This window comes from Triticum aestivum, chromosome 6A (assembly GCF_018294505.1).
Source record: "Triticum aestivum cultivar Chinese Spring chromosome 6A, IWGSC CS RefSeq v2.1, whole genome shotgun sequence".
NCBI lineage: Eukaryota > Viridiplantae > Streptophyta > Magnoliopsida > Poales > Poaceae > Triticum > Triticum aestivum.
In genome coordinates, this window is record NC_057809.1 from 611,858,333 (window position 1) to 611,886,253 (window position 27,921).

General features: G+C 41.9%; 2 protein-coding genes across 3 annotated transcripts; both read left to right on the top strand.

The window, feature by feature from the left end:
• Nucleotides 1–9: 9 nt before the first annotated feature.
• Nucleotides 10–27,425, top strand: LOC123129036 (uncharacterized). Of its 2 annotated transcripts, XM_044549176.1 has the most exons (4): nucleotides 10–175; nucleotides 25,149–25,488; nucleotides 25,589–26,539; nucleotides 26,674–27,425. In XM_044549176.1, the coding sequence occupies exons 2-4, from the start codon at nucleotides 25,453–25,455 to the stop codon at nucleotides 27,187–27,189; spliced, it is 1,503 nt and encodes a 500-aa protein (XP_044405111.1). In that variant the 5' UTR covers nucleotides 10–175; nucleotides 25,149–25,452; the 3' UTR covers nucleotides 27,190–27,425. The 2 variants fall into 2 exon arrangements, with proteins under 2 accessions (XP_044405111.1, XP_044405110.1); XM_044549175.1 differs by lacking the exon at nucleotides 10–175 and having other exon boundaries at nucleotides 24,992–25,488.
• Nucleotides 175–2,458, top strand: LOC123129038 (uncharacterized). The gene is made up of 3 exons (XM_044549177.1): nucleotides 175–514; nucleotides 714–1,616; nucleotides 1,731–2,458. The coding sequence occupies exons 1-3, from the start codon at nucleotides 479–481 to the stop codon at nucleotides 2,244–2,246; spliced, it is 1,455 nt and encodes a 484-aa protein (XP_044405112.1). The 5' UTR covers nucleotides 175–478; the 3' UTR covers nucleotides 2,247–2,458.
• Nucleotides 27,426–27,921: the final 496 nt, after the last annotated feature.

Sequence of the window (27,921 nt, forward strand, 5' to 3'; positions counted from 1 at the left end):
AGATACACACATGGCATCCTCTGCCCTAACACTTTCCCCTCCCCACCCACACCATCTCCCGGCGGCGGCTACCGGCCTTGTCCCCTAAACCAGTTCGGCTCCAGATGCTACGTTTCTAGATGATGAAGGAAGGTCAGATTCTTTCTGGATTCGGACTGGGAGAAGCAAGAGAAAGGTGCCAATTTCGTTCTGTCTTCGGATTCGAAGAAGAAACGGATCAATTTCGATTTGTATTAGAAAAAGGAGTTGTTTTTATATGTCTGCCTCTCGTGAGATAATAGTAAATCGGTCGGTTTACGGATTCTGTACCGGCTTGAAGAAGATTCGGAAACCTCCTCCTTCTCTGTCTTGGGAGTAGGGAGTGGGATCAGAGTTCTTTTACTAGTAGGATTGGAGGAGTCTATAACAAGTTCAGGCTGGGCGTTGACTATTGTTTCCAGATCATCGTTTCAATACTTACTTTGCTTATTGCATCGCCATGGAGCTTAATAGGGGTTGCTGCGGCCGACGTGATGTAAGTCGTTGCTTGTGTTTTGTTATTATTACTCCCTCCGATCCATATTACTTGTCGCTCAAATGGATATTAGTGCTAGATACATCCATTTGAGTGACAAGTAATATGGATTGGAGGGAGTATTATAATTTTTCATTTGATGGAAGTCAATTTATCGATCCATCATCGATGACTAATTTTTCCATCTGGCAAAATGCAGTCGAAAAGAGAAGCTAGTACCGGGGGCTCCCTAAGCGAGCTGCCTTATGAAGTACAAGCTTGTAATGGGGACAGGCTAAGCGAGCTGCCTGCTGACCTGCTGCTCAACATTCTGGAGAGGGTGGGTATGCTTGATGCAATAAAAACTTGCATACTTTCGAGGAAAATGCAGAAGCTGCCCACTATGCTCTCACAGATCGTCATTGATCTCAGCTCTCACGATCTAGTTCAAATGAATGGTGTCGTGGCTGATGTGACAGACAAGATCCTTAGTACGAGGTCTCCGCAGATCACCATTCGCAAGCTGAAGCTCAAATTTTTCCTGAGCCCTTCTCGCTGTCTCTCCATCGGCAAATCTGTTGGCGCAGCCATGGTGACGCAGAAATTGGATGCAGCCGAGTTTGAGATCTTGTCGCCAAGGGATCTCCATCTTTGCACTGATGCCTATCGCGTGCTCTTTGCTAAGCAGTTCAATAATTTTGTTCGTGATTGTCCAGATGCATTTGCTGGTCTCACACGGCTGCATTTACGGAATATGAGATTTGGTAAATCAGACATACCCATCATCCTAAGCTATTGCAAGGTGCTGGAGTCACTATCTTTCTTAATGTGTGACGCGGGGATCCGTTCGGTTCTACATGTAGAGCATGCTCGACTCGTCGAGCTTGTTATCTCCTATGGAAAATTCAAAACAGTGGAGCTCAATCGCCTACCAAAGCTCAAACGGATGACCTACAATAATTGGCCCTATGATGAAAATCCATTGGTTCTTGGTGTTCTCCCTCAGCTTTCAAACCTCAGTCTTGGTGATGCATGTATTTCTCAGAAGACCCTCAAGCTAAGCCAGCTGCTAGCTACTGTCCCTTCTGTTAGTGATCTGTCTCTGGAATTTCGAAGTGAAAAGGTACGCGCTCCGATAATCTCTATCCCATTCTCATTGTAGTAAATTATTCATCACTTGAGGATGCAATTTATGCACAGTTTGCACTCATTATTAATTTATTATTTTATCTCCCAGATTTGGATTCAACCAGAATGCCCCAAAGAGCTTGCTCCTGTGCTTGCTAAGTTGCGGTTTATTAATCTGGATAATCTTCCTGAAGAATGTGATATCTCTTGGACAATGTTCCTTCTTGAAGCTGCACCATCTGTAGAGGACCTTTCCATCACAGTATGGGATCATAAGTGCCGACAGGAGTCACAAAATAGTTACTCAATGAAAACAGATGTGAAGTGGGAACCATCTAATCCAAATTTTAAGCACAAGAATCTGGCGACGCTAACTATCTATGGCTTCCAGTCCGATGACAATTTCATGGGATACGTCAGGCGTGTCATGCAAGCTGCGGTGAACATCAAGAAGGTGTCTCTGCACGACAGGAAGGTGTGCACGCTTTGCACTGACAAGTTTCCCCATGCTGACGCTCGTCCTTCAAGCTATCCTCAAACCAGCGTGCAGAAGGATTCATTGAGGAAGAAGATCACAGAGGCATCCTCGGAGGCTTCTCGGGCTGTGATTCAGTTCAGCTCGTAAGGTCAAAGTCTTCATAAATCAATAAGTCATTCATGGCATCGCCATGATCTATCCTCTAGGAAGGAGTTTCCCGAACTCCAAAATCCGTTGGTAGTCGTCAGCGCCATTGCTTTTCTGCTGAACCCGAACTTGTGTCGTAGCCTAATTGGCTACATATATATTTGTTGGAACAGCTCATTTATAATCAAAATAAGCACGACTACCCGTGTCCATGTGCCTTGTTGTAAGTGCTCATTCGTGAGAAGGTGGTGCAGCAAGTGCTTTTGTTGAATAAAGTCAATATTCAGTATGAATAATGTTCAATTTGAATAAAGTCAATATTCAGTAATAAGTGTTTATGTTGAATAACGTCAGTATGAATAAAGTCAATATTCAGGAACAAGTGTTTATGTTGAATGACGTCAGTATGAATAAAGTCAATATTCAGGAACAAGTGTTTAGAGCAAGTACAATAGAGCTGAGTCAGCGTGCTATAAGGAATAAACTAATATATTTCTGCTTAGTTGGAGGAAAGAGAAGGAGATAGAGAAGGTAAGCGGGCTCTTCGTGAAGAGCCGGCTCTAGCACGTGCTCCTAGGCACTTTGTGAGAATGAAATGTGGGCCGCATAATAAAAAAATAATACACTCTTTTAATCTATTATTGTACATGTTGGCTATAAGATGGGCTGTAAGATGACATGTCACTGGCTTATAGCCGGCAGCTGACTATATTATTAACCATGTTTATGTTGAATAACGTCAGTATGAATGAAGTCAATAATATTATATATTTGAATAAAGTGCAGTAATAAGTGCGATGAGGTTGCTCCGGCGCAGCTCCGGCGTGGTGACGGTGTGGTGCTCGCCGCTCAATTTTGGTCGGAGAAATTTGCAACAATGGATCAGATCATCAACGGAATCAAGTGCTTGTTTTGTTCCTTATTTGGCCGACTATAACTAGCATGAGTGGGTGCGCTCGGTGTCGGGTTCCAGTTGGTTAATTAGGTTTTTCATATCCTCCAATAATTGCTATGGTTTTGTTGTTAGCATCAAAAACAATTTGCCTGATCCGATTCTAGATGAGCACATTAGTGTGGTACTCGTACTTATTTTTCCAGAAGTAGAATAAGGGCCCCTTCAGAACGCATGATTCTGAAAACGTTACAAAATCCGAACACGTTAGTTCTTCCTCTTTATTACTACCTCCGCCCCAATGATATAAGATGTTACTACAACACATTAAAAAAAACATTGTGCAAAATGCGTTAGTTGCACAAGAAAAACTGGTCTACATTTGTAGCAAGGAAAAAAAATGAGGTAATATCACCGGTGGTGTTTAAACTTGTCACCGATGTTCACTTCAGTTCATGAACTTGAAAAATACACCAAACTAGTTCAAGAACTTGACATGAGCGTGCAAATACGGTGATAATCTCATTAGTAGCCGTATAATGCGTTGACATGGCATTGTATTTTAATTAGCATGCACGTGGCGTGGGGCCCTCTTCCAATAGATGGCTTACTTTATATATGTCTCTATGACCAGTGGGCCCCACATATCAGAATTAAGGAAAATCAACAATAAAAATTGGGGCCACCAGGAATTGAACTTGCAACATCGTCCATGTTGCAATCAACACTAACCACAAGACCACTAATTTTTTTGTCCACAAATGATAATGACACGATATATTATAAGGGAACACGCCTGTGTGGTTTAAATGGTATGCTGTCTGTGCGGCCCATGTTGCACATCTTAGCTGTCTTAATGTTTTTACAGTTTATAAAAAGTATGTCAATTATATGATAATAATAAAAAATAAATTTCAAACTTCGTATATATAAATATTATACATAAAAAATTTAACTTATTTAGCGAAATGTTCAAGCAATTTTTAAAATTATTGACGTATTATTTTTGACAAAACATATAAAATAAATTATTATTCATAATTATTATTTTATTTATACAAATATTTGAATAACTATATGAAAATATTCATAATTCATAAGTTTGTTTTTTTACATTTTTTGTATAATTTAAAAATATTCATAATTGTGCAAAACTAAAATTTTAAATTGTTTTTATAAATATATACATCTGACTATATTTCAATTATATAGAAATTAAGAATATATGCCACCAGTGAAAGCTATCACAAGTGAATATTAATATAAATATTTGTATTCATAATTTTGCATAATTTAAATATAGGCCATGAGGTACGGTTTTTTATATTTACTAAATGTTTTAAATGTAGTCCACATGTAAATAAGTGAATATATTTAAAAAATGTACGCTTTTTAAATAAATTATTTTATTTTTACGTATAATATTTATAACACACGAATATTTTAAACTTACTTTTATTACCGTGATTATAATTTACAAATTAAAAGAAAGAAGCTAACATGTGCAACTGGGCTGCACGGGTCAACGTGTTCTTACACATGATATTAACGGTCGTTATTGTTTTTGGACATGCAAATAGGAATGGCACTATGGGTAAACCAGGTCGTTTTGCTACAGCGACGTCCCAAGTTACGAGTCTTGCTTGCTACAGTTTTTATCGTTCATTTCCCACCGTGCTTACATATGGGGCCTACTACTCATAGAGACCTATATAAAGTCATCCTGTGCGTTCGGTTTACTCGGTTTACATCGTCCGATTTATACGGTTTTTCAGTTTATACGGTATTAATACTTCGATAAATATGGTATGAAATTAAAATACGGTTCGGTTTCGGTATATATTAAATTATTTCGATATGGTTTCTATATATACCATAAAAACCAAAGTTGACGCGAATTTGGAAATGACGCTAATAATAATTAGCAAATTTATGACTCAAAACACATATTATTCTACACAAATAGTATATGACTATATATATATTAGTATATATGCATGCATTGATTCATCTGTTGATGGTTATGAACGTGCTTAGCATTTTAAAAATAGAAAAATGACTATGTTACAAGAAAAAATTATGTGTTTAGTAGTGCATTTGACTCATGTACAAGAAAAATGACAACTTGTATGATTGTTTATCTCAAGAAATATAAATTTATTTTTTACTTCGATTTATTCGGTTAACCGTTCGGTTTTCCGGTATATACCATAAAGACCAAGTTTAAATCGGTATGAAAAGTTCATACCATACCGAAACTAGAAATGTAGCGACCAGATCTCAAACAGTCTGATCTTTGTGCTCCGATGTCATCCCTGGATCAGTAATGCTGACACCACATAGTACTCGGAGGATTTATAGCAGAGTAGCAATCACACACGTATTACATCGAATGTCTCAAAAAAAGAACTTATTACAATAAATATGGCTTAAGGCCATCTAAAAACGATAACAGCGTAAGGCTTGGAAGATAAGTGAGTCCATCAACTCCAACGGCATCACTGAGTATAGAACCACGACCTAAAACTCTTTAATCGTCGTCTGAAAAATCTGCAACATTAACGTTGCAGCCCGAAAAAGGGTCAGCACATGGAATATGCTGGCAAGGTAACACATAGAAAGTAATGGAATGAAACAGCCATATTAATATGCATATTTGGCTGGTGGAAAGCTCTATGGTTACAGTTTTGCGTAAAGCCAATTTTTCCCTACTTCAAAGGAATAAAATTTTAATTACTATCAAGGTGGTTGTTAAACATTGAGAATGGTTGACAACATTCTCAATCCCAATTAAGCATCATAATTAAACATATCCTAACAAAATTTAATTTAGAGTAACATGTTGAGATTTACATGATAATCCAAGTACTAGATACTCAAGATGTCCATAACCGGGGACACGGCTAACCATGATTAGTTTGATACACTCTGCAGAGGTTTGCGCACTTTTCCGCACAAGACTCGATCGCCTCCGTTTGGTTTCTCGCACTACATGGTGTTTGAGAAGACGGATGACCGAGACATAGTCTTTCAGAAGCGCTAGCACCTTACGATCGGGTAGACCGTACCACCTACATCTGCTAGTCTACCACTGTAAGAGTTCGCATAACTTAGTCAATTATGCTAGAGCCCATAATAGCTTGTGGCTGCACACGGAAGTTTCTAGTATGAATAGTCTTATGATCCCTTTGAGCCTGGGTGGCGGTCCAAAAGAAAACAGGCAAGTCCTGGAATACCCAGGTGCCTCAATCCACCCAGATGTGTGTTTAAGTTGCCACCTTAAATAAACCATTAATTATCAATCTCACATCTGTCATGAATATCACTCACCCATTCCACGTCTACTAGCATAGCATGGCATAATAAGCAAACGTAGAAGTAACTCCCAAAGGATTGATAATAAACAGGTAATAGGTACTACCTCATCTACTTCCCATCCCACAATTTAATTAGATTCTAATCATGCAATGTGTGAGGATTGATCTAATGCAATAAAACTGGGTAGTAAAAAAGGTATGATCAAAATGTTACTTGCCTTGCTGATGATCCGGGAAACCTAGCGATGCGAAGTAACAGCGGCGCACTCCGGATACTCTATCGCGGACAAACAAACAAGCATACAATAAGTACTCAAATAATGCACAGATAAAACTCAAATAAGAGATCTAACCAGAAGGTTCAACTTAAGAATTCTGGTTGGCAAAAAGATTCAAATCGAACGAAACAACGAAAGTCAAACGGCGGAAGAAAACAATTTCGTTCTAGTAATCTAGATCTAGGTCAAATTTTACAACAGCAAAATCTTGTTTAAGTTGGTTAAAAGGATAGAGGGTTTCGAGACGAAACTCTAGGCGCTTGAATCGCCTGATTCCGATAAACGAGCGAAAAGTTAAACTAAAACAAAAATCGGATCAAGAATCGCGATCAGAAAAATCGCGGATTTAATCCGAGAAAAAGAAAAACGACGAACACTCGCTAAAAAAATAAACCGGAAAAACTGATCTATTTAAAAAACCGAATCTATTAAACCGACGAAAACCGATCGGTTTTCTATAAAAAAACAGGCGGCGCGGATTACGAGACGGCGGCGAACCTCGGCGGGGCGGTGGCGGGCGCGGGCGGCTGGGGGCGGCTCGGGGCTGGGGCTAGGATTCCTCCCCGGGGGCTGGGCCGGCTTTTAAAGCCTGCCGGGCCAGAGTCCTATCCGGACACGGCCCGGTTAGGTCGGTTCCTTTTTTTAATATATTCCGCTCGGAAGAAAAATAAAAAGAAATACTAAACGGACTCCAAAAATCCCGAAATATATTTTCCCGGGCTTCTAAAATCATGCCCGACAAAGTGAACATTTATTTGGGCCCTAAATGGAATTTTGAAAAACGCATATTTTTCCTAAATTCAAATAAAATACCAAAAAACTCTGAAATAAAATCTTGTTTGATTTTATTATTAAATCCTCAATATTTCTCTATTTTGGGAAAGTCATTTTATTCCCTCTCTCATATTTTTGTAATAGAAATAATTGATGATAATATAAATAAAATCAAATGATCCTATTCTCAAAATTTGAGAAAACTCAAATATGAAAATAACGAAATCCCCAACTCTCTCCATGGGTCCTTGAGTTGCGTAGAATTTCTAGGATCAACCAAAATGCAAAATAAAATATGATGTGCAATGATGATCTGATGTATAACATTCCAAATTGAAAATTTGGAATGTTACAAACCTACCCCCCTTAAGATGAATCTCGCCCTCGAAATTCGGGTTGGCTAGAAAATAGGTGAGGGTGGTCTTTGAGCAAATCTTCCTCTCGCTCCCAGGTGGCTTCATCCTCCGTGTGGTGGCTCCACTGAACTTTGCAAAACTTGATAACCTTGCTGGGAGTAACTCGGCTGGCAAACTCGAGGATCTTAACTGGTTTCTCCTCGTAGGTCAAATCGTTATCCAACTGAATAGTTTCCAAAGACACTGTATCTCTCAACGGTACGTCAGCCATCTCCGCGTGACACTTCTTTAACTGAGAAACATGGAATATATCATGTACTCCTGACAATCCTTCGGGCAATTCCTGTTGGGGAACGTAGTAATTTCAAAAAAATTCCTACGCACACGCAAGATCATGGTGATGCATAGCAACGAGAGGGGAGAGTGTTGTCTATGTACCCTCGTAGACCGCAACGGAAGCGTTGACGCAATGTAGAGGAAGTAGTCGTACGTCTTCCCGATCCGACCGATCCAAGCACCGTTACTCCGGCACCTCCGAGTTCTTAGCACACGTACAGCTCGATGACGCTCCCCGGGCTCCGATCCAGCAAAGCTTCGGGGATGAGTTCCGTCAGCACAACGGCGTGGTGACGATGATGATGTCCTACCGACGCAGGGCTTCGCCTAAGAACTGCAACAATATGATCGAGGTGGAATATGGTGGAGGGGGGCACCGCACACGGCTAAGGAACGATCACGAAGATCAACTTGTGTGTCTATGGGGTGCCCCCTGCCCCCGTATATAAAGGAGTGGAGGAGGGGAGGGCCGGCCCTCTCTATGGCGCGCCCTAGGGGAGTCCTACTCCCACCGGGAGTAGGATTCCCCCTTTCCTAGTCCAACTAGGAGTCCTTCCATATAGTAGGAGTAGGAAACAAGGAAGGGGCGCAGCCCCTCCCCCTAGTCCAATTCGGACTAGGCCTTGGGGGGGGGGCGCGCGGCCTGCCCTAGGCAGCCCATCTCTCTTTCCCGTATGGCCCAATAAGGCCCAATACTTCTCCCGGCGAATTCCCGTAACTCTCCGGTACTCCGAAAAATACCCGAATCACTCGGAACCTTTCCAATGTCCGAATATAGTCGTCCAATATACCGATCTTTACGTCTCGACCATTTCGAGACTCCTCGTCATGTCCCCGATCTCATCCGGGACTCCGAACTCCTTCGGTACATCAAAACTCATAAACTCATAATATAACTGTCATCGAAACCTTAAGCGTGCGGACCCTATGGTTCGAGAACAATGTAGACATGACCGAGACACGTCTCCGGTCAATAACCAATAGCGGGACCTGGATGCCCATATTGGCTCCTACATATTCTACGAAGATCTTTATCGGTCAGACCGCATAACAACATACGTTGTTCCCTTTGTCATCGGTATGTTACTTGCCCGAAATTCGATCGTCGGTATCTCAATACCTAGTTCAATCTCGTTACCGACAAGTCTCTTTACTCATTCCGTAATACATCATCCCGCAACTAACTCATTAGTTGCAATGCTTGCAAGGCTTAAGTGATGTGCATTACCGAGAGGGCCCAGAGATACCTCTCCGACATTCGGAGTGACAAATCCTAATCTCGAAATACGCCAACCCAACATGTACCTTTGGAGACACCTGTAGAGCTCCTTTATAATCACCCAGTTACGTTGTGACGTTTGGTAGCACACAAAGTGTTCCTCCGGCAAACGGGAGTTGCATAATCTCATAGTCATAGGGACATGTATAAGTCATGAAGAAAGCAATAGCAACATACTAAACGATCGGGTGCTAAGCTAATGGAATGGGTCATGTCAATCAGATCATTCAACTAATGATGTGATCCCGTTAATCAAATAACAACTCTTTGTCATGGTTAGGAAACATAACCATCTTTGATTAACGAGCTAGTCAAGTAGAGGCATACTAGTGACACTCTGTTCGTCTATGTATTCACACATGTATTATGTTTCCGGTTAATACAATTCTAGCATGAATAATAAACATTTATCATGATATAAGGAAATAAACAATAACTTTATTATTGCCTCTAGGGCATATTTCCTTCAATTCCAACTTGTAGGCCACTTCTCCCATACGTTCCAAAACTCGATATGGTCCTACAAATCGTGGTGCTAACTTCCCTTTAACTCCAAAATGCTTTGTTCCCCGAAGTGGAGATACTCGAAGATAAGCTCTATCTCCGACTTCGTAAACTGTCTCCTTGCGTTTAGAATCTGCATAACTCTTCTGTCTGGACTGGGCTATCTTGAGCCTATTGCGAATCAATTTCACCTTCTGTTCAGACTCTTTAATCAAGTCAGGTCCAAATAACTGGCGGTCTTCGACTTCGTCCCACGACAGCGGTGTCCTGCACCTCCTTCCATACAAAGCTTCGAAATGGGCCATCTTCAAACTGGTTTGGTAACTGTTGTTGTAAGAGAACTCTGCATATGGCAAATTATCGTCCCAACTAGATCCATAATCTAGCGCACAAGCTCTCAGCATATCCTTCAAAATCTGATTTACTCTCTCGGTCTGTCCATCTATCTGTGGATGAAAAGCTGTACTGAATTCTAGCCTGGTACCCAAAGTTTCGTGCAACTGCTTCCAGAACTTTGAGGTAAACTGGGTTCCTCTATCTGATATGATACTCCTCGGAACTCCATGCAGACATACTATTCTGGTCATGTATATCTTTGCGAACTTAGCACTAGTGTAAGTGGTCTTTACTGGGATGAAATGAGCTACTTTCGTCAATCGATCAACTACAACCCAAATTGAGTCATAGCCTGAACGAGTCCTGGGCAATCCCGTGATAAAATCCATGCCTAACTTATCCCACTTCCATTCGGGTATCGGCAATGGTTGTAACAATCCTGCTGGCTTCTGATGCTCTGCCTTTACTCTCTGGCATACATCACAAACTGCTACATACTCCGCAATATCCTTCTTCATTCCCGTCCACCAGAAAATATCCTTCAAATCCAAATACATCTTGGTATTTCCTGGGTGAATTGAATACGGTGAATCGTGTGCCTCTTGCAAAATCAACTTCCTGATCTCCGGGTTATTGGGCACGTAAACACGGTCTTCAAACCACAGGGCATCGTGCTCATCCTCATGAAATCCTTTAGCTTTTCCTTTGCTCAGTTTCTCCTTTATAGCGACAATCTCTTTGTCAATTTTCTGAGCTTCTCTGATTCTATCCATCAAAGTTGACTGAATCTCTAGTGCTGCTACATAGCCTCTCGGAACTATTTCCACACATAGTTCACGAAGATTTTCTGCTAACTCCTTGGGTATCCCTCCCATCATTAACGTATTGACATGGCTCTTACGGCTTAACGCGTCAGCTACTACATTAGCCTTTCCGGGGTGATAGTGCAATTTCATATCATAATCTTTGATAAGCTCCAACCATCTCCTTTGTCTGAGATTCAATTCCTTCTGTGTGAAAATGTACTTCAAACTCTTATAATCTGTGTACACCTCACAATGGTTTCCAATGAGGAAATGTCTCCATGTCTTCAATGCATGCACTACGGCTGCTAACTCCAAATCATGCGTGGCATTCAACTCATGGGGCTTTAGTTGTCTTGAGGCATATGAAACAACTCTCCCTTCCTGCATAAGCACTGCTCCAAGTCCTCGATGTGAAGCGTCACAATACACCTCATAATCTTTGGTCTGGTCTGGCAAAAATCAACACTGGTGAGGTAACCAAGCGTTTCTTCAACTCCTGAAAACTAGCCTCACACTCCTCCGTCCATATGAACTTGGTATCTTTCTTCAACAACTCTGTGATAGGCTTCGCAATCTTTGAGAAATTCTCAATAAACCTCCGGTAGTATCCTGCGAGTCCAAGAAAACTCCGGATCTCTCCAACTGTGGTTGGGGATTCCCACTTGGTCACGGTTTCAACTTTAACGGGATCTACTGCTATACCTTCTCCGGATATAACGTGTCCGAGGAATCCTACTTCCTTCAACCAAAACTCACATTTGCTGAACTTGGCATATAATTGGTGTTCTCTGAGCTTTCCAAGTACCAAACGCAAATGCTCCTTATGCTCCTCTTCATTCTTCGAATATACCAGGATATCATCAATGAACACTACGACGAACTTATCCAAAAACTCCATAAACACTTTGTTCATCATGTTCATAAAATAGGCAGGCATGTTAGTCAGACCAAATGACATAACAGTATACTCATACAGCCCATACCTGGTGGTAAAAGCTGTCTTCGGAATATCCTGTTCTCGAATCTTCAACTGGTGGTAACCTGATCGCAGATCGATCTTGGAAAATACTTTAGCTCCTTGCAATCGATCAAACAGATCGTTGATCATTGGTAGTGGGTACTTGTTCTTGATCGTTACTTTGTTCAATCCTCGATAATCAACAACCATCCTTAACGATCCATCCTTCTTCTCCACTAGAAGTACTGGCGATCCCCAAGGCGAAGAACTTGGGCGAATATATCCCTTATCCAGTAAATCCTTAATCTGCTTCTTAATTTCCACCAAATCCTTTGCCGGCATCCTATATGGTCTCTTTGATATTGGCCCAGTGCCTGGCAATAGTTCAATCAAAAACTCAATATCTCTATCTGGTGGCATGCCTGGCAACTCTTCTGAAAATACATCAGGGAAATCCCTTACCACTGGTACTTCCTCCTGCACAACTCCTGTCAGGCAATTTACTTGGGTCCTCTTTGGCACATGCGGGGATACATACTTGATCCTTCTCCCTTCTGGTGTGGTAAGCAAAATTGACTTACTAGCACACTCAATATTCCCTTCATACTTTGATAACCAATCCATGCCTAATATCATATCCAATCCTTGAGATTCCAATACTACTAGGTCTGAGGGAAAAACATAGTTACCAATCCTTAATGGTAACCGATCACACCATAGACTAGCCACATACTCTGCTCCTGGCGAGGTTACTAACATGGGTGACCTAAGGGCTTGGGTTGGTAGGTTATACTTATCCACAAATCCCCTTGAGATGTATGAATGTGATGCACCAGTATCAAAAAGAACGAGTGCAGTAAATGACTTAACCAAAAACTTACCTATTACTGCATCGGGCTGAGCTTCAACCTCCTCCACACTAGCGTGGTTCACCTGTCCCCTGTTGAAAGGGTTCGGCTTCTTCCCAGAACTTCCATTGCCATTTTGGCCTTCAAGACATTCATTGGCATAATGTCCTGGCTTCGAACACTTATAGCAAGTGACTTGGCTCAAGTCCTTCTTGGCTGGGTTGATGGGTTGGTGCGGTTCTGGCCGTTGCTTCCTCCATTTCCATTACCATTCTTAGTGCCATTGTGATTGTGCGAGCTACCTCCTCCATGGGTATGCTGAAAATGTCCTCCCGGTCTAGGGGTAAAACGTGGCTTCTGCTGAGCTCCTGAATTGTACTTTCCTTGTCCATACTTCCTCTTGCGATTCTCAATTTGCTGCTGCTTCCCTTCAATCATAAGAGCACGATCTACCAACTCCTGGTAGTTGTTGAAGGTGGCTACCATCAACTGCATGCTCAACTCATCATTCAGTCCTTCCAGAAACTTCTCTTGTTTAGCTGCATCCGTAGCAACGTCATCTGGAGCATAACGTGCTAGCTTACTAAACTCCTCCACATACTGGCCAACTGTCCGTCCTCTTCGTCGCAAGTTATGAAACTCACGCTTCTTCATGGCCATAGCTCCTGCTAAAACATGGGCAGTACGGAAAGCCTGCTGAAACTGGTCCCATGTGACAGTATTGACTGGGAAGGTGGCTGTGAAATTTTCCCACCATGATGCTGCGGGTCCTTCTAACTGATGTGCGGCAAACTTCACCTTCTCTGCATCTGTGCATCCTGCTGTGATCAACTCCCTAGCTGTCTTGCGGAGCCAATCATCTGCTACTATCAGCTCGGTGCTACTGGAAAACACCGGCGGATTCAGCCTAAGAAAACGGGCTAAGTGGTCAACAGGTGGTGGTGGTGGTGGTGGGTTGTTGTTGTTGTTCCCCTGATTCTGATTCTGGACTAGCAACTGCATCAATGTGTTCTGCTGCTGGATCAACTGGGTGAGCTCCAGTGGAAAGGCAAATCCGGGGTCACGTCTCGGAGGCATCTGAGGGTTTAGAAAAGATGAGATATAAGAATAGAGAGGGTCTAAAGAGAAAACACTACCCATATGCACATGAGGCAAAAGCAAACAATTCACTTCAATCAATCAACCAAAGGCATACAATCGATCTAACTATCGCAAAAGTGCTCGGACTACTATATTTACATGGTGGACTACTACTACTGGTGAGGTGGTCTATTAGAAATATTCTACGGTTGTTGACTCCATAATATCTGCTCCAACTTCATCAACATAGTCATCATCGCTACTATCTGCTTCCGAGTTGGTGCCGTCGATGATGATGTAGTCTTCCGGGCTAATCTTCTTGGGTTCTTCGTCTTCCTCTACTGGCGTCGGCCTCCCATAAATATTCCAATCTTCTTTGTTAGGTCAGCATTCTTATCCACCAATACTCGAATTTCCTCTTCATAATCTTCACGTGTCGCCTTGAGTTCTTCCTCCAGTTCCTTGATTCTGGTCTTAGCCTTCTTCAGATCTATCATGTCGGCGCACATCTGGTTCTCCTGTCGTCGAATGTGCTGGTTTAACTCTTGGATAAAAGCTGTAATTGATCTATCATTCCTGGTACTGATCATCTCCCAGTGTTCATCTCGGCGCCCACAAATCTGGTAGATAGTATCCCTGAGATCCTTGCGGTAGACTTCTCCAATGCGTCCCATGGTGATGTGAGCTGCCATGCTCTTTCCTAGACTCCAAGTTGGTGCATCAAAAGAAAATTCTATGGGCTCAGTGACTGGCATGAACGTCCTTCCTGGAACTTGAACTTGAATCATCCAACACTCTTCTTCAGGTAAAGTGGCGTTGTAGGTTCCCGTGAAGCTTGATACTCCTATGTTCAGGTATCTAGTGACTTCCTTCAAGTGGCGTCCAAAGGGTGCATCTTCATCCGGTTGCGTAAACTTGTCCCTTGCTTCCGCCATCCTAAAGAATAGAAAAGATGAGAGGTCAGAAGAAAAGAGAGTGAGTAGTGATCTAGGTCTTTACCTTAGTGGTCGTGTCCTACAGTCAGCGTGTGCTCTGATACCATCTCTGTAGCGACCAGACCTCAAACAGTCTGATCTCTGTGCTCCAGTGTCATCCCTGGATCAGTAATGCTGACACCACACAGTACTCGGAGGATTTATAGCAGAGTAGCAATAACACACTTATTACATCGAATGTCTCAAAAGAGAACTTATTACAATAAATATGGCTTAAGGCCATCTAATAACGATAACAGCGGAAGGCTTGGAAGATAAGTGAGTCCATCAACTCCAACGGCATCACTGAGTATAGAACCACGACCTAAAACTCTTTAATCGTCGTCTAAAAAATCTGCAACATTAACGTTGCAGCCCGAAAACGGGTCAGCACATGGAATATGCTGGCAAGGTAACACATAGAAAGTAATGGAATGAAACAGCTATACTATATGCATATTTGGCTGGTGGAAAGCTCTATGGTTACAGTTTTGCGTAAAGCCAATTTTTCCCTACTTCAAAGGAATAAAATTTTAATTACTATCAAGGTGGTTGTTAAACATTGAGAATGGTTGACAGCATTCTCAATCCCAATTAAACATCATAATTAAGCATAACCCAATAAAATTTAATTTAGAGTAACATGTTGAGATTCACATGATAATCCAAGTACTAGATACTCAAGATGTCCATAACCGGGGACACGGCTAACCATGATTAGTTTGATACACTCTGCAGAGGTTTGCGCACTTTTCCGCACAAGACTCGATCGCCTCTGTTTGGTTTCTCGCACTACATGGTGTTTGAGAAGACGGATGACCGAGACATAGTCTTTCAGAAGCGCTAGCACCTTACGATCGGGTAGACCGTACCACCTACATCTGCTAGTCTACCACTGTAAGAGTTCGCATAACTTAGTCAACTATGCTAGAGCCCATAATAGCTTGTGGCTGCACACGGAAGTTTCTAGTATGAATAGTCTTATGATCCCTTTGAGCCTGGGTGGCGGCCCAAAAGAAAACAGGCAAGTCCTGGAATACCCAGGTGCCTCAATCCACCCAGATGTGTGTTTAAGTTGCCACCTTAGATAAACCATTAATTATCAATCTCACATCTGTCATGGATATCACTCACCCAATCCACGTCTACTAGCATAGCATGGCATAATAAGCAAACGTAGAAATAACTCCCAAAGGATTGATAATAAACAGGTAATAGGTACTACCTCATCTACTTCCCATCCCACGATTTAATTAGATTCTAATCATGCAATGTGTGAGGATTGATCTAATGCAATAAAACTGGGTAGTAGAAAAGGTATGATCAGAATGTTACTTGCCTTGCTGATGATCCGGAAAACTTAGCGATTCGAAGTAACAGCGGCGCACTCCGGATACTCTATCGCAGACAAACAAACAAGCATACAATAAGTACTCAACTAATGCATAGGTAAAACTCAAATAAGAGATCTAACCAGAAGATTCAACTTAAGAACTCCGGTTGGCAAAAAGAATCAAATCGAACGAAACAACGAAAGTCAAACGGCGGAAGAAAACAACTTCATTCTAGTAATCTAGATCTAGGGCAAATTTTACAGTAGCAAAATCTTGTTTAAGTTGGTTAAACGGATAGAGGGTTTCGAGAGGAAACTCTAGGCGCTTGAATCGCCTGATTCCGATAAACGAGCGAAAAGTTAAACTAAAACGAAAATCGGATCAGGAATCGCGATCAGAAAAATCGCGGATTTAATCCGAGAAAAAGAAAAACGACGAACGCTCGCTAAAAAAAATAAACCGGAAAAACCGATATATTAAAAAAAACCGAATCTATTAAACCGACGAAAACCGATCGGTTTTCTTTAAAAAAAACGAGCGGCGCGGATTACGAGGCGGCGGCGAACCTCGGCGGCGCGAGCGGCGGCGGCGGGCGCGGGCGGCTAGGGGCGGCTCGGGGTGGGCTAGGGTTCCTCCCCGGGGGCTGGGCCGGCTTTTAAAGCCCGCCGGGCCAGAGTCCTATCCGGACACGACCCGGTTAGGTCGGTTCCTCCTTTTTTTTTAATATATTTCACTCAGAAGAAAAATAAAAAGAAATACTAAACGGACTCCAAAAATTCCGAAATAAATTTTCCCGGACTTCTAAAATCAAGCCCGACAAAGTGAACATTTATTTGGGCCCTAAATGCATTTTGAAAAACGCACATTTTTCCTAAATTCAAATAAAACACCGAAAAACTCCGAAATAAAATCTTGTTTGATTTTATTATTAAATCCTTAATATTTCTCTATTTTGGGAAAGTCATTTTATTCCCTCTCTCATATTTTTGTAATAGAAATAATTGATAATAAAATAAATAAAATCAAATGATCATATTCTCAAAATTTGAGAAAACTCAAATATGAAATAACGAAATCCCCAACTCTCTCCATGGGTTCTTGAGTTGCGTAGAATTTCTAGAATCAACCAAAATGCAAAATAAAATATGATGTGCAATGATGATCTAATGTATAACATTCCAAATTGAAAATTTGGGATGTTATAAGAAACCATAAAAACCATAAAATTGGTTCAGTTCGGTTTATTTTCGGTATGGTTTTTCGGTTCGGTTTTTAAATGCACAGAGTGAATATAAAGCAAGCCATCTATTGGAAGTGGGTCCCATGCCACGTGTGTATGCTAATTAAAATACAGTGCCACAGCAGCGCATTATATGTAAATGGATGAGATTATCATCATATTTGCATGATCATGCCAAATCTAAAACCAGTTCGGTGTATTTTTCAAGCTTAAGCACTAAAGTGAACATCGATGCCAAGTTTAATCACCACTGATGATATTACCTAAAAAGTTCATATAGACATTCCATTATAATGCTCATTTAAACACATTCTATTGTCGTATGCAACATATGTGGGAAAGAGCGACAAAATGACATCGTCATCACTATTTCAGAACACCTGTGGAGGTTGAACAGGGGAGAGGAGGGGATCGATGCCAGACCGAAGCCGATGATCAACCCTTGCTCGCTTTGGAGCAAAGCATGGACATATGAGCGACCAAATCATGGTAGGAAAGTCCACAACATCGGCAACAGAAGAGCTCTTCGTTGTGTATCGAAGAGCTGACTAGTGGCAGTGGTCGCCTCTCGCAAGGTCCCAATAGAGAAGATTGGTTCCGTGGGTGGGCCTTGCGGCATTGATCGACAACAGTGATGGTCTAGTGGCGTTAGCGGTTAGCCTTCACCGCAGGAGGTGCCAGCTCGACGCGGCGCATGGCTTTGTTTGCCTTCCACTCGGTGCGTCCCCTTGCCATCATTTTCCTAGCTTCCTTTTTCTTGTGTTCTGCCAAATGGGTGTCGGATTGTGAAGAGGCTTCTTGTGATAGTGTTCCCTTGGCCGGATGTTGTTTGTCGGAATGTCTACCTGACATTTGACATCGGCGATCTACCCGAATAGCATGCATTGGTATGTCTACCTGGCCTTTGGACGGTCCGGCCTTGACGGCTAACATGTGCGCTGACGTGCTCGCTGGTTGTACTCTCCCCTGGTCATTGAATTGACTGGTCGGTTCTCTTTGCTTCCCTCTACTCATGCGGTTCAAGTCATTTGTTGTGTGGGTTGCAGTTCGCCTTTCTATTGACCCGGCTGTTTGGTTGTCATGCCCGTCCAGAGAAAGACACAGGCAACGATTATCCTTGTGATGGTTCAAGTCATTTGTTGTGTGGGTTGCAGTTCGCCTTTCTATCGACCTGGCTATTTGGTTGTCATGACCGCCAAGAGAAAGATATGGGCAAGGATTATAGTTGTTTGTTGTTCGTAGATACAGAGGGAAATACAAACGTAGTGCTCGCTCCGCTTCGGCCCAAGCCTACAAGAGACGGGGCTCGCTCCGCTCGCTCGTCAGAGAATAGGCTTTATCTTTATACTTGAATTTGGATCAATAACATAACATTAACATGCTTAAACTGCCTAACTTTCATAAACAATTTACCATTGATGATACAAATGATTCTCATCATGGTGTGGGAGCTTTCTTAATGCAGGATAGACACCCTATGCCCTTTCTCTGTAAAGCATTGGGAAGTAAAAAATCAAGGGTTACCTATGAAAAATAATCCATGGTTATTCTCTTAGTTGTGGACAGATAGAGATCTTACGTGCAACATCAGGATTTTTTTCATTAGAATTGACCACCAAAGTCTGGCTCACTGCTTAGAGAGTGGCCACTTCGATCCAAAACAAGGCATTTGTGAAGCTCATTGGATTACAATACAAAATTGTGTACAAGAAATCAGGTTTCTGATGCGCTGAGATAGAAATATGAAGAAATTGACTGTAATGCATTCTCTACTTGTATTCCATCTTGGATTGCTACTCTCATTGAAGGATACGCCCAAGATACTCAGGCGCAAGAGATTTTAACTAGTTTGGTTGTAGATCCAACTAGCATAACAAATTTTACACTGACTGAGGGCCTCCTCAGGTAGAAAGGTATAATCTATGTGGGCCATGATGCTCTAGTTCAACAACACATACTTCAAGCCCTGCATACTAGTGGCATTGGGGGACATTCTGGTACTACACCCACATATCATAGAATTTAAAGTCTATTTGCTTGTCCTAATATGAAAGACTCGGTGGGGGCTTTTGTGAAACAATGCACTGTGTGCCAACAGGCTAAGATTGAACACGCTAAACTCCTGGGGCTGTTGCAACCACTTTTAAGTGCCAAAATAAGCATGGTCTTGGATTAGCATGGATTTCATTGAAGGACTGCCAAAGTCAACTTTCAGCAAGTACGGGCATTTTATACCTCTCAAGAACCCATATACTACTGTATGGACTACCTGATGTTATTGTCTAAGTTTTTCACAAGCCATTTTTGACAAAACTTGTTCTGATTAACTGACACACAGCTGAATGTGAGCAGTGATAGACAGCCAGAAGTTTATGGTCAAACACAGAGATTAAATAAATGTTTGGAAAACTGCTTGCGATGTTTCGTACTCCCTCCGCAAAGAAATATAAGAGTGTTTAAATCACTAGTTTAGTAATCTAAATGCTCTTATATTTCTTTACAGAGGGAGTACATGCTTGTCCTCATAAGTGGGATCACTGGCTGCCCCCGGCTGAGTTTTGATACAACACCACTTATCATTGAGCTTTGAATACCACACCCTTCAGAGTATTATATGGCAGAGATCCGAAACAGTTGGCTGTTGAGGCTGTTCTTCATACAACAACATGCTAATATGAACATTGCCATTCAGAATGAACTTCTCAAAGCTCAGCACAGAATAGAGGTGAAAGGTGACAAAAGGGAGATCTGAATGACACTTTAATGTGGGTGAAAAGTATACTTGAAGATCCAGCCTTATGTTCAAGTGACAATCACGCTTGAACTAACCAGAAGTTGGCATTTAAGTATTTTGGTGTCTTCCTCATACTTCAACCAGTGGGGCAAGTTGCCAAAAAGGAAATAAAAAACTAAATCACATGTTAGTAGGTTTCGATGAATCAATTTTTCACGAAGAACCCGCGGGAAAAGGAAATAAAAAACATAAACAAAAAAAGGGGAAAAGGGGAAAAGGAAAACAATGAAACCCCCAAAAGACCGAAAACCGGAAATATCTGGAACGGAAAATAAAATCGCACCCCCGAAAGCATGGTTTTTCCCACTTATTTTGAAAAGCACATATGTGTTTTTCCTCTTTTTCAGAAAGCATATTTTTGCTTCTCGCGGAAGCACATGTTGTGTTTTTTCTTTCATAAGAAGCCCATATCGTGCTTTTGCTTTTTCGGGGAAGCACAATTATGCTTTTCCCTTTCTAGGAAGCACATGTTGTGCCTTTTTCGGGGAAACACAACTTTCTGTTTTCCTTATGGAGAAGCAAAGACTGTGCCCTTTCCTTTTTAGGAAGCACTTTCTGGAAAAAAAACATGGTTTCCTAAAAAAACAAATAAATGTTTTTACAACAAAACATATAAAAATCAAACAAAAACAAAAACACACCTAAAACCCCAAAACACATGAAAAACTGAATTCCTAAGGGTGTCCCCAGTGCCGAGATATATGGTGATGACTGGGCGCACCACTTGATGCACTCTCAAGGCCCAAAAGTGACCTCCGTGTTAATCTAAAAAAAGTGACCTCCATGGGAGGCCCTAAAGGGGGAGCGCCGCGAAGACCCGAAATGTGCACCACCGCTCCCCACACGGCATTTTTTGGGCCGGCCCATGCGGGGCGGGGTGCTAATTCAGGAGCTAAAAAATTCAATTAAAAGAAGATCTTCAAAAAGAAAATTTGAATTCAGAAAAATGTTCATGTTTTAAAAAATGTACGTGAGATAGTAAAATGTTTGCGGATTCAAATATGTTTACATATTTAGAAAACATGTTAGGGAAATAAAAATTTGTTCATGATTCTCAAACAATGTTCGCATATTAAAAAATGTTCAGGACATCAAAGAAATGTCCATGTATTTTTAAAAATCTCCATAATTCAATTTTTTGGCCAATTTCAAAATTGTTCCCAAATTTTACAAAAAAAATCTCTTCAAATAATGGCTATGATTTCCAAAAAGTGTTCATGCATTTAAAAAATGTTTGTCAAAACACATGTTTTTTTCTGAAAATTACAAAACAAATTCCGAAATTTGAAATAATGTTTACCGGTTAAAATAAATGTTTTCAAATTTTTATCCAAATGTAGGAAAATTTTAAAAATGATGTTGATTTTAGAAAATGTTCACAATTTTTTTAAAATGTTCACGGTTTAAAAAATATATTCGTTAATTAGAAACATGTTCATGATTTCGAAAGAAATCATGATTTCAAAAAGTGTACATGAATTTGAAATATGTTCGAATAATGAAAAAGAAAAAGGGAAGAAAGTAAAAAGGGAACAAGAAAAACCTAAAATGAAAACAGAAAAAGATACCTTAAAATAAAAAGGAAAGCAAACAAGAAAGAAAATCGTAAGAAAAAGAAAGGAAAAAAAGGTAGAGGATGAAACCCGGAATGGGCTGGCTGAAACAGAACCGGGCCATGAAGGGGTATGCGCTAGGTTGCTATTCAATAACCTACACGCCAAATATAACCGGGCCACGAAGGGGTACGCGCTAGATAGTTGCTCTCACTCTAAATAGGTTTTGCTAAGTGCAAATGCCTGTTATGATGCAGCATGATACTGCTGGTGGCTTGCGGCCCGCTGGGTTCTAGCATGTCATGGCAAAATGGCTGAGGAGCGAAAATTGCACGCACCGTCAGCTTGGGGAGCAACTAACCAAGGAGCGCTCCTTCGGAAGCCTCTCCAACGATCATCTAGGATGGGCTGAGAGCACGTCACTTGGCGCGCTCTCAGCCGCCGCCAAGTGTCGCGCTTTAGGAGCTCCCTTCGATTTTTTTTAATTTATCCACACACATTTTCGACTTTTTACATGGTTTTCCCTCCTTTTTTGGTTTTTTGGGTTTTCACCGCTCTTTCTTAGCTTTTCGACATTTTTTTTGAAAAACAATTGTGAAAAAATATGTTTTTTTCTTTAGCGAGGAGCACGGTTTTGCTTCAACGAGAGGCACGGAATTTCTTTCGCGAGAGGCACAGTCGTGCATCTCGGAAACGAAAGAAAATACGTTTTTTTCCTTACGCGAGAAGCACGGTCGTGCCTCTCAGAAATGAAAAAAAATGTTTTCTTTTTTTTTCTCCTTTCACGAGAGGCACAAATCGTGTTTTTTTTTCTTTCATGAGAGGCACGGGTTACTTCTGATGGAGGGACAGATTAATTTCCCCTAGAGGCACAATCATGCCTCTTTCGGAAAGGAAAAAATATGCTCCCAGTTCGGTTTTATCGTCCGGCTTTTTTGTGAAAAAAAAAGTTTGTCAAAACCTATCTACATGAGATCTAGTTTTGAAGATCCTCGATGTGAGGAATCTAACGAGGCACATCATGGAACAGTGCCCACAAGGGATGTGTGTGTCGGAGATTAAGGCTCGTGAGAGTGGAAGTAGCACTGAATAAGTTCCTTCCAGTCAGCGGAGCAGGCGGGTTGTGCCTACAATGTGACGACGGTACGCCTCCATGGTGGCCGAGCAAGGAAAAATTTCCCCCTCGGCAGCGTCGCCGTCCCAAAGTTCGTCTCGTTTCCCTAATGTTTCCTTCCGCGAGGAATGGGAGAATCGGGAGACCTTCGAGAGGATCAAGGTCGTGCACGCCGACGAGGCCTACCACTAATACAGAATTGAACAGTACTTATCGACCAATTCATATCATCATAGGCGGGCGACTGGCCTGTCTATTCCTCGGGGTCAGTGATGAAAGATTTATCACAGATGATGAGTCCCTTTAGTTATCCGGTAACGGGTAGCAGAAAGGTTCTCTGCCTCTTTCCACAAAGTGTGACCCTGAGTTATCGAACCCATGAGAGGACGTGCACTGTAACAAGGGTTTGTACCAAGCTTTTGTGAGAGTATTAAATTCCAGTTTTTGGACCGGAACGTTATCACCCTTTCAGCTAAAGACTTATAATAAAAACAAGCATGAGTATGAGGACTTGATTCTTACAACCATATGTCTGTGGTTGGGATCACCATGATATGAATTTGTGCTCCGAAAGACACCGTTAAGATGTATTTGCAACCAGACAAGGTGGGGGTGTATCCAAATTACATTTTGACCCGAACGCGCCATGCATCAAGAGTTAGTTATCCAACAGTATGCCCTATTTGTCGCGCGGGGTTACCTCGGTTATTAAGATAATCAAACATGAACATTGGACGTCTAATGACTACACTGCATGTATCTCAAAGGATTGGCTTCACACTACTATACTAAACACAAGTTCGGGCACACCATGTCAAGAGTCCCAATAAAATTCACTGAATATAGGCATGATCACCGGCTAAAGTTGAGGCCAAAACTTTTGGAAGAAGGCTACCGAAAGGCCATCAGGGCCAGGCGCCGAACCTGCCATCATGGCAACGACCCCCCATCCCACCTCTTTTGGCAAGAATGGCAGCTCCCCATTCTCAAGGTCAGATACCTTGACCGCCACAGGCCAAAAGTCAACCGCCAAGAAAATCCCATCGCGGGGTTCCTCAAAATGTTATTTTAGAGATAATCTTTTTTTCCTTTTTTTCTGGTTGCCTGGACTAAATTGAAGTTGGGATCCTACATTAAGGTTATGAAGATCTACCTATTACAAAATTATACGGATCACATCCATGTTAAACTGTTTTCTTGCCATAAATTTGCAACTTTTTTGTGAGAAATAAATTTGCAACTGTTTATATGAGCACAATTCTAGAAGTGCCCATTTCCCCCCTTTTGTGGCCTCTGGTACTTATTTTAGGTACAAGTTCAAGATTGGTGTCCCACACGATGTCTTCGCACCACAATATTAGACTAGGGGTACGATGCTTGGGTGGAAGTACTTGGTGGTAAAACTCGTATGAGATCAGCTTAATTGCAGGAATATGTCTGACAGTTTATTCTCCAAAAACATCATGTGCATATTTCTTTTGCTGCTTTATCACACTCAAAAGGCGCAAGTGCTAATTTATTTAAGTACTCCCAAAATGAAATAAATTAAAATCTCCCAAAGTGGTGCCATATATTAGGGGATTGTTTTGCCTTTTCTATATGTAAAGTTGTAAACACGCTCACTTTATTGATTAACAATATCCATCAGGATACAATGTAGATTTTTTTTTTGCATAATAATACGTGTCTCATTTATATGTCATACTCCCTCCGTTTCATAATATAAGGACATTTTCGACAGAGGGATTACAATTTAGATCAGGGGACTGATGGAGCCATAGATGACCCCCTCAGGAATACCTAGAGCGTATTTAGCGAGTCTATGTGCCTCGAAAGTGGGAAATCTTTAGTGGGCCGCATTTGAGTGTTCTTGATAGTTTTACTGTTGTATTGAAATGGGCCTATGGGCTCAATTGTGTAGATTAGCCCGAGCCCAATCTTAATAGGTCAACCAGAGGAGAGATATGCATACATCGTCTGCCCTAACGCTGTCCCCTCCCCACCCACCCTCTGGCGGCGGCTACCGATCTCCTCCCCGGACTTGTCGCCTAAACCAGTTCGGCTCCAGATGCTACGTTCTAGATGATGAAGGAAGGTCAAATTCTTTCTGCAATCGGATTCGAAGAAAGGTGCCAATTTCGTTCTGTCTTCGGATTCGAAGAAGAAACGGATCAATTTCGATTTGTATTAGAAAAAGGAGTTGTTTTTATATGTCTGCCTCTCGTGAGATAATAGTAAATCGGCCGGTTTACGGATTCTGCACCGGCTTGAACAAGATTCGGAAGCCTCCTCCGTCTCCGTCTCTTTTTTGGGTAGTATCGGAGTTCTTTTGCGAGTAGGATCGGAGGAGTCTATAACAAGTTGAGGCTGAGCGTTCACCATTGTCGCGATATCGTCGTTTCAGTAATTATTATCTCTGCTTATTGCATCGCCATGAAGCTTAATAGGTGTCGCCGCGGCCTTAGTGATGTAAGTTGTTTGATGTTTTGTTGCTGTAATTTTTCATCTGATGGAAGTCAATTTATCGATCCATCGCCGATTACTAATTTTTCCATCTGGCAAAATGCAGTCGGGGACAGGAGCTGCTAATGGGGGCTCGCTAAGCGAGCTGCCTGCTGAAGTACAAGCTTGTAATGGGGACAAGCTAAGGGAGCTGCCTGCTGACTTAGAAGCAGGCAATAGGGACAGGCTAAGCGAGCTGCCTGCTGATTTGCTGCTTAACATTCTGGAGAGGGTGGGTACGCTCGATGCTGTAAAAACCTGCATACTTTCCAAAAAAATGCAGAAGCTGCCCACTATGCTCTCGCAGATCGTGATTGATCTTAGCACCGATGACTTGGTCCGAATTCACACCGTCGTGGCCAATGTTACGAACAAGATCCTCAATGCAAGGTCTTCGAAGATCACCATTCGTAAGCTGAAGCTCAAATTCTTTTTGAGTCCTTCTCACTGTCTCTCCATCGGCAAATGTGTTGGCCTCGCCATGGCGGACCAGAAAGTGGACTCAGCCGAGTTTGAGATCTTGACGCCCACGAATGGTCATCTTTGCACCGAAGCCTACCGCCTGTTCTTTGCTCAGCAGTTCAATGATTTTTTTCGTGATTGTCCAGACGCATTTGCTGGCCTCACGGGGCTGCATCTACAATACATGAGGTTTGGTGAATCAGACATAACCAACATCCTAAGCTATTGCAAGCAGCTGGAGTCACTATCTTTGTTCATGTGTGACGAGGGGGTCTCTTCGGTGCTGCGTGTAGAACACGCACGACTCGTGGAGCTTGTTATCTCCCATTGTGAATTCAAAACAGTGGAGCTCACCTTTCTACCAAAGCTCCAGCGGATGACCTTTAATAGTTGGCCCTCCTGTGCTGAACATCCCTTGGCTCTTGGTTTTGTCCCTGAGCTTTCGAAGCTGAGCCTTGCTAAGGCATGTTTTTCACACAAGACACTCAAGCTAAGCCAGCTGCTTGCTAATGTCCTCTCCGTAAACGATCTATCCCTAGAATTTCAAAGTGAAAAGGTACTCACTCCAATCATCTCCATCCCATTCTCATTGTATGCCTATTATATGCAACAGTAGAAACTTATGCGTTACTTGAGGATTCAATTTATGAATGACTTGCTCTCATTGTAAATTTGTTTTATCTGTCCCAGATTTGGATTCGACCAGAATCCCCGAAAGTGCTTTCACCTTGGCTTGCCAAACTACGGTTTGTGAATCTGGACAATCTTCCCGAAGAATGTGATATTGCCTGGACAATGTTCCTTCTTGAAGCTGCACCGTTTGTGGTGGAGTTTTGCATCACGGTATGGGATCATAAGTGCCACATGGAGTCCCAAAAAAGTTACTCCGAGAAAACTGATGTGAAGTGGGAGCCATCTGACCCTGATTTCAAGCATAAGAATCTAGCCAAGTTAACCATATATGGCTTTCAGTCCGATGATAACTTCACAGGACACATCAGGCGTGTCATGGAGGCTGCTGTGAATATCAAGGAGGTATCTCTGCATGACAGGAAGGTGTGCAAGGTTTGCGCCGTCAAGTTTCCTCATGTCGAGGTTCGTCCTTCGAGTTATCCACGGACCAGCGATGAGAAGAATTTGTTGAGAAATAAAATCACAGAGGCGTTGCCGAAGGCTTCTCCTGCTGTGATTCACTTCCACTCATAAGGTCAAGTTTTACAAATCAATAAATCATTCACGGCAGCCATGATTTATCCTGTGTGTGGTTGGAAGGAGTCCCTGAACTCCAAAATCCAATTAGTAGCCACAGCATCAGTATTTTCTGCTGATGAAGCTAGCTAAGCTTGTATATTGCCTAATTGGCTGCCATGTAAGAAATGCAATATCCTTGCTACCAATTTGTTGGAACAACAACTCTTTTAACTATTTTGCTTGTTCATGTATCTTCTTTTAAGTGCTCTTTTTTCTGCTGTGGTCGTGCAGTAAGTTGCCTGTGTTGAATACAGCCAATATTCAGTACGAGTAATGTTCTGTTTTTTTTTCTGTCTTTCATATATGATAGCCACAGCAAAGTTTGCTGAGAATAACAGTATTGCTGGAAAAAGAAATACATGTAGAGAAAAAAAAATCATGCGCAATGTGGTGGTTGCCAGCGCCACTCTGCCGCTGAGATGGTCTCTGCTGATCAACCAGTTCATCGTCGATCTCTGTACCTTGTGGTGAAATTCGATGTGGTAGTGCGAGATGTTGGGTTAGCGAAGCGTAATCAGATTTGATTGTCTCGATCACAAGATTTGTCTGTCGTGATTTGGGGTGTTTCACATGCCTCCTGGAGCAAACAATTTGTCGATTTTGCTGCATTCAAGATGTATATCATGGATTGCGAATGAAGAGCACAAGACTACATGTGCCGAGCATGAACAGTTAAAGATCCGCGGC